Genomic DNA, 13,503 nt, shown 5'->3' with positions numbered 1-13,503 from the left:
AATGTTTCTCTCGTCAACCCCTTGCGCTGATGATTCATTTCCTATGGACTTACTTGACTTGTGTTGGTACTCTGAAACTTGGCTGCAAGTCTGACGTTACTTTGGCACTGTAAAGGGTGATGAATCCTAATGATTCAAACGAGAAGGTGATAATTATAGCTCGTGGAGTCCTGTAAAATGAACAAGTGCCCAGTGGAGAAGTGAATGAGGGAACGGGAGAAAAACTGAAATGACTTTAACAAGCTGTGCATTAAACCGGATTCATAGAGGATATTGGATGATGAAGGTGTGAGGAACTATTAATTTTTTTGTATAATGGAGTAAATCATTTAAAAAATATATATTTTCAAATTATTGTTTGAAAATTTCAGATCCTCACAGCTCTTACATCATTACAAATCCTGTTAAAAATATACAAATATACCTCAAATTTTTATTTAAAAGTTGCATAAATCATGGAATTTTCGCAAATACTGCTGAACTACTACAATTACCCACATGACAGGGGGGAACAGTATTTTCAAATATATTTTTTAATATTTTCGAAATATAGAAAAATGATCAAAAATATATTCATTTTTATATTAAATATATTTTAAAGTTATTAATATAAAACATTTAAAAATATACTTTGCTCCCCATACATTACAATCCAACAAAATACATTCACATGTCACAATTAATGTAAACCTTTATTTGTATTCTATAACACGTGTGTAACATGTTTGAATAAAAATAAGCAAGGAACATACAGTATTACAATATTAAAAAATAAATAAATATTATCAAACCACTTAGGTATATATAGCCCAAGGTTTTTATCTTTAGCCTAAATGTAGGCTACTGGAAGACTGGAAATGTATTCTCTTGCCCCTAAAATACACGAATGCATATTGAAATATATTTTATTATATGAAGGTTGAAACTAAATATATTTTTAATTACAAAAATATATTTAATATGGCTTCACTTTTTACAACATAGCATATATTTAAAATGTGTTTTTGCCAGAAAAAAAAAATACATTTAATAATCTACATAATAAATAAATAAAACACTATAAACATTAACTGGAGGATTTACTGAAATATTTTATAGCGATTTGAGCTCCAGTGATTCCCAAGGGTACTTGGAAAGATTTTGATTTGTTAAAACTATAAAACAGAAAAAGTGGATGAACAAAATATTGTTTTGTGTGTTCTTATAAATTAGTGTGGACAACACTAATACCAGAATATATGTAAACCTTTTTTTCCACTCATATATCAGCTGTGATTTTATTAAATTGTCAAATAATTTCTTATTTTAAATGATATTCAGTATAAAATGAGTTGACAATATGAGCACATTTCAGAATTCAACGAAGGGGTGCTTGGGTCTTATTGATGGGGCTTTGGGGACATATAAGACAAAAAAAGACTGGCAAATAATGTTCTAAATTTAACTCAGCTGATTTATAACCACACAAATCCAATGAAAAATGTGCTACTCTAGCTGGTGTGATTAGGAAGGAGATGCTTGAAGTGAAACGTCCACTGAGGTCTCTCTGAGGTCTCCATCATCCGGTCCAGCGTCATACAGAAAGAGATGACGAAGTCCCTGCGGAGGTGTGGGTGGGGGGAAGAGAGGGGCGAGGGGAGATAAAGAGAAAGAGAGATGGAGAAAGAAAGAGAGAGACAGAGCCAGACCTCAGACCTTATTTCAGAAGTTACCAAAGACTCCACACTCTAAGACAGGAGGACGAGAACGAGAACAGAGAAGTGAAATCATCTCAGGGCCATACTACATTCTCCGGGAGCTCTACAGGACAGAATAGAGATCAACAGGGAGATTTAGAAAAACACAAAAAAGAACGATCAAGCTCTTAGCGTTCAGTGGTGTGTGTTTGTGTCCCGCTGCTGCTATGAGCAGGGTGTTGATTCTGTCTGTGCTCCTGCTGTCCCTGAGCTGGTGCAGATGTGCCGTCATCACAGGGGTAAGTCTGATCAATCCTCTTACAGGATTGACTTTTATTCAACTTAATTGTATTATTTAATGGTGTTTTAATTGATCAATTTTTGATCAGTTTTTTTTTATTGATCAATGGTGATTTAATTGATCATTTATTTATGCAATTATACATAATCAATTGTGTTTAGTTGGTTTTGAAAATAAATGTCAATAATTAAGTGTGAAAAAGTAAGCGGGAGGTTTGCTTATATCCCAGAATGTATTCAGTTCATTTGTAATTTGCCTTAATTTAGATTGTTCGGACTAATTGTTTAAAAAGCATGTTTGCTTGTAAGCCAATATTTGTCAAATCAAATGTAATTGTATTACAGTTTTTTTTATGTTGATAATATAAATAATATAAATTAATAATATAAACAATTTCTTTATAATCAAATTTGGAAATCAAATAATGGCTAATTAATTTGGCATTTCTATTACATACTTTTCTGTATTTTATCAGTTATTTCTCAACCTTTTTTGCTCTATACTTTTACAGACCCAACATCCTCAATTAACATCCTCCATTTAAATTATATTTAACTGGATATCATTTAGCATTGTAATTTCATACAGAATATTAAATATTACTATTGCACTCATTCACTTAAATGATGTTTTTGCACTTTAAAAAGTCATTTTTATTGATCATATAATTTTTTACAGGGATGTGTGAAAAGAAACTTACCAAGAATGTAGCTTCCTCTCTCTTTAATGAGTCACCTGAGCTTTTCTGACTGTCACAGGTTTTGCTAGTTCTGTGGAAAATCATCAGAATAACCCCTGTTCTCAAAAAAAAAAAGAGAATAAGCATAATTTAATCTATAAATCAAATCCAGACTGAATGTTTAATAAAAGCATTTAATTTGCACTCTTGGCATGGGGTAACATAGACACATTAAGAAAGCAAATACTCTATCATTCATACAAATTAGCTCCTCTCTTTGTACAAATTAACAAAGACTTTTAACAAAGCCATGCAGAGCAAGATCTTCTATGCACTGGGAATGAATGCCATACTGTATGTGACTGATGTTGTGCTGTGTTTGTGTGTCAGGCATGTGACAGGGATGTGCAGTGTGGTGTGGGTCTGTGCTGTGCTGTGAGTCTGTGGCTCAGGGGTCTGCGCATGTGCACACCACAGGGGCTGGAAGGAGACGAATGCCACCCGTACAGCCACAAGGTATACAGATACACACAGCCCCTCTGGAATATGAAAGCAGTGATTTGACTGGCTGACCTGAGGCAACCCAGGCCTAACTGTTATAAGAACTGAAAGAAAAAAATAGAAACCAGGAGATACACAGAGGAAAGATCAAAAGAGAAAGACAATTTTATCTTAGACTAGTCAGACCGGACAATACAGCTTATACAAATGGTCAAAGAACTCTTAAAGGGATAGTTTACCCAAAAATTAAGATCATTTACTCTCCCTCAAGTTGTTCCCAACCTATATGAGTTTTGTTCTTAAAAAAAAAAACATTGACTTCCATATAATTTTTTTCCCACACTGTGGAAGTCATTGGGAGCTGTTTGCTTTGAAGTAAAAAAAAAAAAAAAACACATTGGAAACAAGTTGGCAATCTCATTTTAAACCGCTGATCAGATCGTGGAGTAAACATGGGTGATTGCCAGAGATGACTGAGAAAGGCTTTAAAAGAATCGGCTGATAAGTGTAACTGATATCGATCGAATGTCTCACAGATCAGGGCTGTTTATCACTCTGTCTGACAGTCTCAGACTGATACGGAGATACAGAGGCTTTGCCATTCAGCTGAGGTTACAAGGCGAAGAGAAACGGATTTGGAGGGTGTTTGTGACTCACTGATGACTAGTAAAACTGACAAGATCCTTAAACAGAAACCTAAGCCTATAGAGTTTTGTAATGTATCTTGATTAGCTAACCTAACGGCTGAAAAAAGATTTAATTAAAATGATATCATTACAGCGGTCAGATTTACACACAACCTGCAAATGATTCACAATTTATGTTTTCATAATAAATGCATCGCTGATCTAAAAGTCAATTAACTATATGAAATAATAATATAATCTAACGAATGGAGTTATCTGTGTTTTGACTGCAGGTTCCTTTTCCTGGCAAGAGACAACATCACACTTGCCCCTGTCTGCCACATCTGGGCTGCACCAGGTACAGCGACAACAGATATCGCTGTACCAGCGACTTCAAAAACATAGACTTTTAACACTGGAACTTGTGAGAAAGAGACAGATGAAGGTGGGGAATACTTGAAAAGGAACAGCGCAAGAAGATTAATAATAAGTGCCATAACACCTTTCTGGTCATGTTCATTTTTCACTCTCATGCACTTTGCACTACAAAAATGCTGTTATCCAGCTGCCCCAGAAATGCTGACGTACATTATCCACTGTGGCACAAGGTCTGCCTCAGAATCATTGGTTTACCTTGGCATCCATTACACTTGATAGTAAAAAACAAAGTTAGTTTCATCACCTTTACGTGAGTACACATGCAAACAGACATCTTGTAAGGAATGTGCTTAGACAGGAATCATGTTTTCTTCAATATGCTATGAATTTGTTGAAAGCTTAATTAAGGTAATTAAATTATTATCATTCTGAATGGTCTTTGTGTTTTTCTCACTGTGTGAGTATGTGCTGGGTGTGTGTGTATGTGAAACAAAAGTTTCATATTAAATAAAAAAAAAAAAATTATTGATACTATATTTGTCCAGTAAAGACAGCAAAATAACTGTAGAAATGGCATAAAATGCTGTTATAATGTAATATTCCAAATTAATTTGGAAAATTTCTATACAAAACATTAAAATACAATTTTGAACATATTGGAATATTGGATTCTCTTCACCACTGAGACCTGCTATGGACAGGTCAACAAACTTCCTAGGAGCTGGACGAAGACAAAGCAAGGGTGCCATGAAATGACATTGCAGAACTTATTGGGATGGTTTGTGGAAGGTGTATGGTAAATCTAGACTTGATTCATTTGAGTGGCCTTGATTAACCCAGTGTCCCTTAAATCCTATTTAATAGTAACAGAATGCATTACACACGACATGCTTCACCACGTTTATGTTGCCTTGCTCAAAGACTACTTCTGGATTTTGAAGGGTCTAACTGCTACTATAAAGAAGTACAGGATTGCAAAATCTGGTTTTCATTGATTTTCGACATCTAACAGTTTCATAACTGAAACTTTCTCTGTTCATCACAAAAAAAAAAAAAAAAAAAATATTGCAGTTATAATTGCATCACAGGTTGTCATCCTGTGTATTTCTATGTCATTATAGGTCAATCACCAACGAGTCAAAAACCCAAAAAGTTTAATTTTTTGAAAATACATTTTACTTCTATAGACATTTTCCGGCAGTTATCATCATACTTACATTTTCAAGAGTAAAATACTTATCAGTATCAGTACCAGTGTTGAATTAATAATATTGTTTTTAGAAAAATCTTGCAAGGAAAAAAAAACCCTCAAGAAAACAAAAGCAACCACAACAAAAACAAATCAAAGCAATGAAAACATAGAACACAATTATTGCAAATGTTTATGCTGATGCTCTCATAATAGTGGAATATTCTACACTTTCCTCTACTGTGACTTTACAGTTTGAAGAAGCATCAGTGTCTTTTGGGTTGTGTATCTGCAAATTGGCATAAAGTTCAGATGGATCCTGGTGGGGCTTAAATTCCACCATAGAGTAGATGATGCCATTCTGCTCCTGTGGAGAGATGTTGAGCAGACAATGTTTAATGACATTTCAGAATCAATCATTTAATCCATCCATCCGTCCGTCCATCCATCCATCCATCCATTGCAAATGTACAGTCTAATTTTCCCCGTTCAGGATGATGACGTGATTACAGAATAAGCAGTAAACAAGTTGTGGCTGAACTAATGATTCACCGAATGTTGATTTTTACCTCAGATTAAACCTTTTTATAGTACATGGCTGCCAAACTTATTATTAAAAGTGGGAGTTATACATGAAAAACAACAACAAATAAACAGTAATCAGTAATTCATTAATAGTCTCTATACTCAAATGTTTTACATTTGCATTTGTAAGTCTTTGTTAAGGGACTGAATCAAGTCAAAAAAATACAGTATGCATAAACTGCTTACCAGGGAGACGTTAAGAGAACCACAAATATCACTCTTATCTGTAGGTGGGAAAAGAATATGTGTTCAGTCAAAAATTCCTTAGATGAATGAAAATAAACACTGTCCATTCACCTACCTGTGGATTTTTTCTTCCTGGTGTTTAGACGGTACACGAGCAGTGTCATTGAGATGACAGCAAACAGCAGAGCACTTAAAACAGCAGCTAACGTGTAGGATGTTCTCCAGCTGTGACTGCTTAATGAATTGTGTTACACAGATTAATAACTCTTAAGAGTTGGAACGATAAAGGGTTCATGATTGTAACAAAATTTACCTTAGTTTATCTTTGTCGTCCTCAGATGCAATTGGCATAGAAGGAGAAGAAGAGGGCCAGACAGCTGGTGTGATGGAGGATTTTGGCAAGAGAGGAGCTGTGTTTGCTCCAATGTAATATGTTAATTCTATTTGTAGAAAATACATCTTTTTAACATATTTTGCATATTATTACTATTATTACAAACTATTAACTAAAAACTATAGAATACAACCTGCAAGTGAGTACAACTAACACATATATTTCTCAACCTTTAATCAATGAATGCAAAAACGTGAATTTAGAAACATCATACCAGAAACTGTAACTTGAACATCTTGATAGGTGTTAGGGAAGCCTCTGACACCACATCTGTATCTGCCAGCATCCATTATGCTCAGGCCTGTAATTTTTACTTCAAATTCTCCATCATAATTAGTGATGAATATTCTTCCTATATATAGGGAGGCAGCTTGTCCTCTGTTATTAACAAAGAGAAAGCACTCCGACTGATCGAACTTACAACAAGCTTTTTCATAACTATTATAATATGGGTAAAATAAATATTTTAAAATGATTTCCTGTGAAGAATAAAGCACACGGAGTCCTGCTGTTGAATTCATTCCTAAAAAAAACATTTAGTGAACATTAATGTCTCTCAAAAATAGGAATGATAAACACAATACCATTGTTTATTGTTGCTTGAAATATTGTATTTTATTTATAGTGTTATTATGAAAATTAGACAATAATGTTATTATTGAAACGCTACAAATATATTTATGTAACTAAAATTAATCAAATGTCTGCTATTAAATTTAAATAGACAATTAACACCTTTAGTTTCAGTATAATGCTCCATATTCTAATATTCCAAAAACAAAAAACAGAAAAAGCAAGAACCATTCTCACCGTTCTCCAAGAGGGCAAGAAGAAAGAAAATCAGCTTCATTTTCCTCTGTTATATTTCAAATATTCTTTAAAAAGCTGAACTGACTCTGGTGAAACTGGTGAACTCTATGTTCTTTTTCTGTCAAATTGAGGAACGACCTATCTAAACATGACGAACAACTGACAAAAAGGAAGTACGTCACTTCTTGTTTGTTGCTGCCGTATGCCTCTAGTTTGAGCTCTGTCACGTTATTTCTCTATCGTCTATTATTTATTGTTGAAATCTATTTTATACACCATCACTTTCGTTCCTATAACGTGTGAATATATCCTCTATCGTATTCTACAACAAAAACAATAAGAGCGCCTTGTTATCACTAGTTTTATTTTGATTTCCCAAGTCGCTAGTAGCTTATAGCCCATTAGCATTACCAGCGTGGTTGACGCTAAACCCGCGTGCATCGCTAATACTCTATTCACACACATTACAATTGCTTTACTCACTATAACTTGCTTTAATGGCGGATGTTTGTCTACCTTTGAGTACAGGTGACGACACGTTCGAGCTGCATTCGGTGCAGCTCGAGCTGGAGGCCGTGGAGAAGCAGATTCGGGTCCTGGAGCAGAGGCAGTCCCAGCTGAGAGAGCGGAGAGCCGCGCTGGAAACCTCCCAGGCTGACGCTCACAAGTCCATGGTAAGTATACAGCGCGTTACTAACAGTCTCACCACCTCTACCCCGTGTGTTTCTCTGCACAGGCCCGGTGCACCCAGGACGCGATCTGCCCAGATGTCCTTCACTCCAGCGCCGGGACACCACGGACCCTGGGTGCATCCGCAGCGGAGGATGCGAGCCAGGCCCCGGGCGATGACTTCTACCCCTCCGGTCTTCGAGATCTCCACACGGAACCGCTTCTCTCCCCTCCGCGAGACGGAACGCGACGCTGTGATCGTCGGAGACTCCATCGTCAGACACGTCCATGCTACGTTAGCCGAAGGTAAAGTGCACACTCACTGTTTCCCTGGTGCTCGTGTTCTCGATGTTTCTGCGCAGATACCCGCGATCCTGAAGGCCGACGAGAGCCCCAGAGCGGTCGTGCTTCACGCCCCGGGGTTAACGACACCACGCAGCAGCAGACAGAGACACTGAAGAGGGACTTCAGGAGCCTGATCGAGACGGTGCACAGCACAACGCCTGCGGCGACGATCATCGTGTCAGGACCGCTGCCCACGTATCGACGAGGACACGAAAGGTTCAGTAGACTTTTTGCTCTAAATGAATAGTTATTGTCATGGTGTAAAGAACAGAAACTGCTCTTTGTTAATAATAGGAATCTTTTCTGGGAGCGTCCTAGGCTTTGTCGTGCTGATGGCCTGCACCCCAGCAGAGTTGGAGCGGATCTCCTCTCGGACAACATCTCCAGGACTCTACACTCCATTTGACTAGTAAGCCAATTCTCAAATAACTGCTATGATGGCTTTTGTTCTATCCGCTTAAATGTAAGAAGTACTTGCGCTGTCCAGTCTATTAAGACTGTGTCTGTTCCCCGAATAGTGAGGTCAAAATATAAATTTAATGTAGGATCTAGAAAAAATCTTTGATTTAACCAGAAAAACTTAAAATAAATGAAGAAAAACTATTTTTAAAGTTTGGGCTCATAAACATTAGATCCCAAAGCAGTTATTGTAAATGAAATGATCACAGATAATAGTTTTGATGTACTCTGCTTGACTGAAACCTGGCTAAAACCAAATGATTATATTGGTCTAAATGAGTCTACTCCACCAAACTCCTGTTATAAACATGAGTTGGTGGTCGTGGGGGAGGTGTTGCAACTATATATAGTGATATTCTCAATGTTACCCAGAAAACAGGATACAGGTTTAAATCATTCGAAATACTTATGCTTAATGTTACACTGTCAGATATGCAAAAAAAATCTATCGTATCTCTTGCTCTGGCTACTGTGTATAGACCACCAGGGCCATATACAGAATTCCTAAAAGAATTTGGAGATTTCCTCTAAGACCTGTTGGTTACCGCTGATAAAGCGCTAATTTTCTGAGATTTTTACATTCATGTTGATAATACAAATGATGCATTAGGACTTGTGTTTACTAACTTATTAAACTGTTTTGGAGTAAAGCAAAATGTCACCGGGCACATTTATCGTTTTAATCATATGCTAGATTTAATTATATCGCATGGAATCGATCTTACTGACATAGATATCGTACCTCAAAGTGATGACGTTACTGACCATTTCCTTGTATCGTGCATTCTGCGTATTGATGATAATAACTGTATGGCTTCGCGTTATCGTCCGGGCAGAACTATTGTTCCAGCCACCAAAGACAGATTCACAAATAACCTGCCTGATTTATATCAACTGCTCTGTGTACCCATAAATACACATGAACTAGACAAAATGACTGGCAACATGGGCACTATCTTCTCTAATACATTAGAAGCTGTTGCCCCCATCAAATTGAAAAAGGTTAGAGAAAAACGTACTGTGCCATGGTACAACAGTAATACCCATGCTCTCAAGAAAGAAACTCGTAGTCTTGAGCGCAAATGGAGAAAAACTAACTTGGAAGTTTTTAGAATTGCGTGGAAAAAACAGTATGTCCAGCTATAGACAGGCTCTAAAAACTGCCAGGGCCGAGCATATCCACAAACTCATAGAAAACAACCAAAACAATCCAAGGTTTTTATTTATCACAGTGGCTAGATTAACAAATATCCAGACGCCACCGATCTAAATATTCCCTCACAGTTAAATAGTAATGACTTCATGAATTTCTTCACTGATAAAATAGATAACATCAGAAATACAATAACAAATGTAGATTCTACAGCGTATAATACTTTAGTTTTATCCATCGCACCCAAAGATAAACTGCAGTGCTTTACAACTATAGGACAGGAAGAGCTAAATAAACTTATCAACATGTTTATTAGATCCTGTACCCACTAAATTACTGAAAGAGTTGTTACCTGTAGCAGAAAAAACCGCTTCTCAATATTATTTAACTCGTCATTATCTTTAGGTCACGTCCCAAAACCATTCAAGTTGGCGGTTATTAAGCCTCTTATTAAGAAACCACAACTAGATCCTAGTGAACTGGCAAATTACAGACCCATTTCAAATCTTCCGTTTATGTCTAAAATTTTAGAAAAAGTTGTGTCTGCTCAATTGTGCTCCTTCCTGCAAAAAAATGATATATATGAAGAATTTCTGTCGTTCAGTTAGCCCCATCATAGCACAGAAACTGCACTTGTTAAAATTACAAATGACTTGCTTCTTGCTTCAGACCAAGGCTGCATCTCATTGCTAGTTTTACTTGATCTTAGTGCTGCGTTCTACACCATAGATCACGACATACTCATAGATAGATTACAAAAAACTATACAGGTATCCAAGGGCAGGCTTTAAGATGGGTTTAGATCCTACCTGTCCAATCGCTACCACTTTGTTTATTTAAATGGGGAGTCATCTCATTTATCACCAGTAAAATATGGAGTGCCACAAGGATCTGTTCTAGGTCCTCTGCTATTTTCAATATACATGTTGCCCCTTGGTAATATCATTAGAAAATACAGGATTAGTTTCCACTGTTATGCTGATGATACTCAACTATATATCTCAACGAGACCAGGTGAAACTTCAAAATTATCTAAGCTAACAGAGTGTGTTAAAAATGTAAAAGATTGGATGACCAATAATTTACTCCTATTAAATTCAGATAAGACAGAGATCTTACTTTTTGGACCAAAAAAACATTACACAGAATCTCATAGATTACAATTTGCAATTAGACAGATGTACTGTTACTTCCTCTACTGTAAAAAATCTGGGTGGTTATATTAGACAGTAACTTTTCTTTTGAAAATCATATTTCCCATGTTACAAAAACAGCATTCTTCCATCTTAGAAACATTGCCAAGCTACAAAACATGTTACCTGTTCCTGATGCAGAAAAGCTAGTTCATGCATTCATGACCTCTAGACTGGACTATTGTAATGCACTGCTAGGTGGTTGTCCTGCATCCTCAATAAACAAGCTACAGGTAGTCCAAAATGCAGCAGCTAGAGTCCTTACCAGGTCAAGAAAATATGATCATATTACCCCAATTTTACAGTCTCTGCACTGGCTACCTATTAAGTTCCGTATCAGTTACAAAATATTATTACTTACTTATAAGGCCCTTAATGGTTTAGCTCCTGCGTACCTAACTAGTCTTCTACCACGCTACAACCCATCACGCTCCCTAAGGTCACAAAACGCTGGACTTTGATAGTACCTAGGATAGCAAAGTCCACTAAAGGAGGTAGAGCTTTTTCGCATTTGGCTCCCAAATTCTGGAACAGCCTTCCTAATAATGTTCGGGGTTCAGACACACTATCTCTGTTTAAATCTAGATTAAAAACACACCTCTTTGGCCAAGCATTCGAATAATGCACCTCATAATTTTGGACTGCAGTTATATCTGATCAAATGCGCATTATTATTCTTTAGCTTGGGTTAAACTAATTAATTTTACTTGGCTGGAACAGCAGCTACGCTTATTATGTCTCTATTTGTTTCTCTGTTTTGCCACGGGATTTACATCCCGTGGTAACTAGGATTTACACAAGCTCCAGTCTGGATCCAGAACACCTGAGAAGAGATGATGCCAACCCCTCAGAGGACCTCAGATGATGCTTACCTTGAGACAACATACAGAACTACCACATTTTGCTATAAGTTTGATTGCATAATTGCTGTTAATAGTGAATCGTCTGTTTGTTTACGTCTTTTATTGATTTTTCTGAACATTTCTGCCGTATGCACATAAACTAACAGTCATCACTGATAAGCTACTACTAAATATTGTAGAAACTTAATTTTCTGTAAAGTTGCTTTGCAATGATTTGTATCGTAAAAAGCGCTATACAAACTTGAAAGTTAGGCCTTTTGAACACATCAGAAAATAATTTTTACTATTTTTTCTTTCTTTAAGGTACGGCCTTTTGAACACATCAGGAATTTATTTTGAATGATTTTTAAGAGCTGTATATATAAAAACAAAGTTTTCTGTCGTCATGACAAGTAGAAATGTTACTTTTAAATTGTCTGTTGGGCTTGAATAGAGTTTGAAAGACCTTTTTCATCATAAGCAGCATATGTCTCAACTTAGAATGCCAGTCGAGTTCAAGTTATCCTTCATTCCCTCAATCACACCACCAAATTACAATACGTGATGCTTGCATTAAATGAGAACAAATTATAAATTATCATTAAGCTATTTATATATGACCCTTAGCTATATATTTTAATGAATAATGTCTCATTTATACAGTGGAAAATATAAATTGTGTCAAATACTTATTTTCTATAAAGCTGACAATAACTATTTTGTATCTATCATTAGAAACACTGTCAAATCTGTCTGTAAAAAATATTCATTCATTCATTCAGTCATTCATTCACTCAAAGGTGTTTTCCTTTTTTGATTTACATCACCTCTGGTCTCTACATGTCAGTTGTTTTCATCCCTCAGTTATCATTCAAGCATTTGAGAATGTTATAGAATTGAATATTCTGGTGTCAACATTTAAGGGATCAACTTTATTGGGTTAATGGTTAAAGGCCATACTAGTTTGAGGATAATAGAGACACAGGCTACTGTCTCTATCAATCAAGAAACTACTAAGAAAAGATTTAAAATGTTTTCTTGTGTTTTTCTATGTCCAACCTGCTGCATGCAGAATCATCATTCCCATAGTCATTGTGAGAAGAACATCACAGTGACAATTTATATTGTTTCATTGATGAAGCTGTAACATACAGGCCAAGAGTGAAACCGTAAATGTTTTTCAAGCTGCTGTTACGGAACATTTGAAACAGGAATCCCATTATAATTGGTAATTACTAGACTAAATTGTTGTTTATTTATTTATTTAAAGTAAGTACCCTTTAATGTTTTTAATTAAAGAAAAAGACAAAATAACACTATACTATCAAGCTACACAATTTACATCTACAGTTCCTGCAGAATTATGAAGGAAAACATTCAGGAGAAATTGTGGTTACAGATACACTGCATCAAATAGCACATGCTAAAAAATATGAGTTATCCTATAATTTTAACTTAAAAATGTCAGTGTTCATGCTTGAAATTAAAACGAAAAGTTTAGTTAACTTTAGTTAAGC

General features: G+C 35.9%; 2 protein-coding genes across 3 annotated transcripts; one reads left to right on the top strand and one right to left on the bottom strand.

Moving 5' to 3' along the window:
* The first annotated feature begins 1,683 nt into the window (after window positions 1-1,683).
* Window positions 1,684-4,676, top strand: LOC109094724 (prokineticin-1-like). The gene is made up of 3 exons (XM_042729723.1): window positions 1,684-1,975; window positions 3,047-3,172; window positions 4,077-4,676. Exons 1-3 carry the CDS (start codon window positions 1,904-1,906, stop codon window positions 4,194-4,196), a joined length of 318 nt encoding a protein of 105 aa, XP_042585657.1. The 5' UTR covers window positions 1,684-1,903; the 3' UTR covers window positions 4,197-4,676.
* A 622-nt stretch (window positions 4,677-5,298) lies between these two features.
* On the bottom strand, window positions 5,299-7,482 carry LOC109094612. Of its 2 annotated transcripts, none has more exons than XM_019108325.2 (6): window positions 7,326-7,482; window positions 6,730-7,038; window positions 6,435-6,561; window positions 6,237-6,355; window positions 6,122-6,159; window positions 5,299-5,717 (listed from the first exon to the last, which is right to left on the bottom strand). In XM_019108325.2, exons 1-6 carry the CDS (start codon window positions 7,363-7,365, stop codon window positions 5,544-5,546), a joined length of 807 nt encoding a protein of 268 aa, XP_018963870.1. In that variant the 5' UTR covers window positions 7,366-7,482; the 3' UTR covers window positions 5,299-5,543. The 2 variants fall into 2 exon arrangements, with proteins under 2 accessions (XP_018963870.1, XP_018963871.1); XM_019108326.2 differs by having other exon boundaries at window positions 6,237-6,352.
* Between the last annotated feature and the right edge of the window lie 6,021 nt (window positions 7,483-13,503).

This window comes from Cyprinus carpio, chromosome B8 (assembly GCF_018340385.1).
Source record: "Cyprinus carpio isolate SPL01 chromosome B8, ASM1834038v1, whole genome shotgun sequence".
In the NCBI taxonomy this organism is placed as follows: Eukaryota; Metazoa; Chordata; class Actinopteri; order Cypriniformes; family Cyprinidae; genus Cyprinus; species Cyprinus carpio.
This window is presented reverse-complemented; position numbering and strand designations above follow the sequence as displayed.

What these genes read in the sequence shown, in the direction of transcription:
- LOC109094724 (XM_042729723.1), top strand. Translation starts at nt 1,904, where the DNA reads ATGAGCAGGGTGTTGATTCTGTCTGTGCTCCTGCTGTCCCTGAGCTGG. An exon ending in GATGTGCCGTCATCACAGGG is followed by an intron (nt 1,976 to 3,046) that starts GTAAGTCTGATC and finishes TTTGTGTGTCAG; the next exon opens with GCATGTGACAGGGATGTGCA. An exon ending in GCCACCCGTACAGCCACAAG is followed by an intron (nt 3,173 to 4,076) that starts GTATACAGATAC and finishes TTTTGACTGCAG; the next exon opens with GTTCCTTTTCCTGGCAAGAG.
- LOC109094612 (XM_019108325.2), bottom strand. Translation starts at nt 7,365, where the DNA reads ATGAAGCTGATTTTCTTTCTTCTTGCCCTCTTGGAGAACG. An exon ending in GACGACAAAGATAAACTAAG is followed by an intron (nt 6,356 to 6,434) that starts GTAAATTTTGTT and finishes CAATTCATTAAG; the next exon opens with CAGTCACAGCTGGAGAACAT. An exon ending in GTTCTCTTAACGTCTCCCTG is followed by an intron (nt 5,718 to 6,121) that starts GTAAGCAGTTTA and finishes ATCTCTCCACAG; the next exon opens with GAGCAGAATGGCATCATCTA.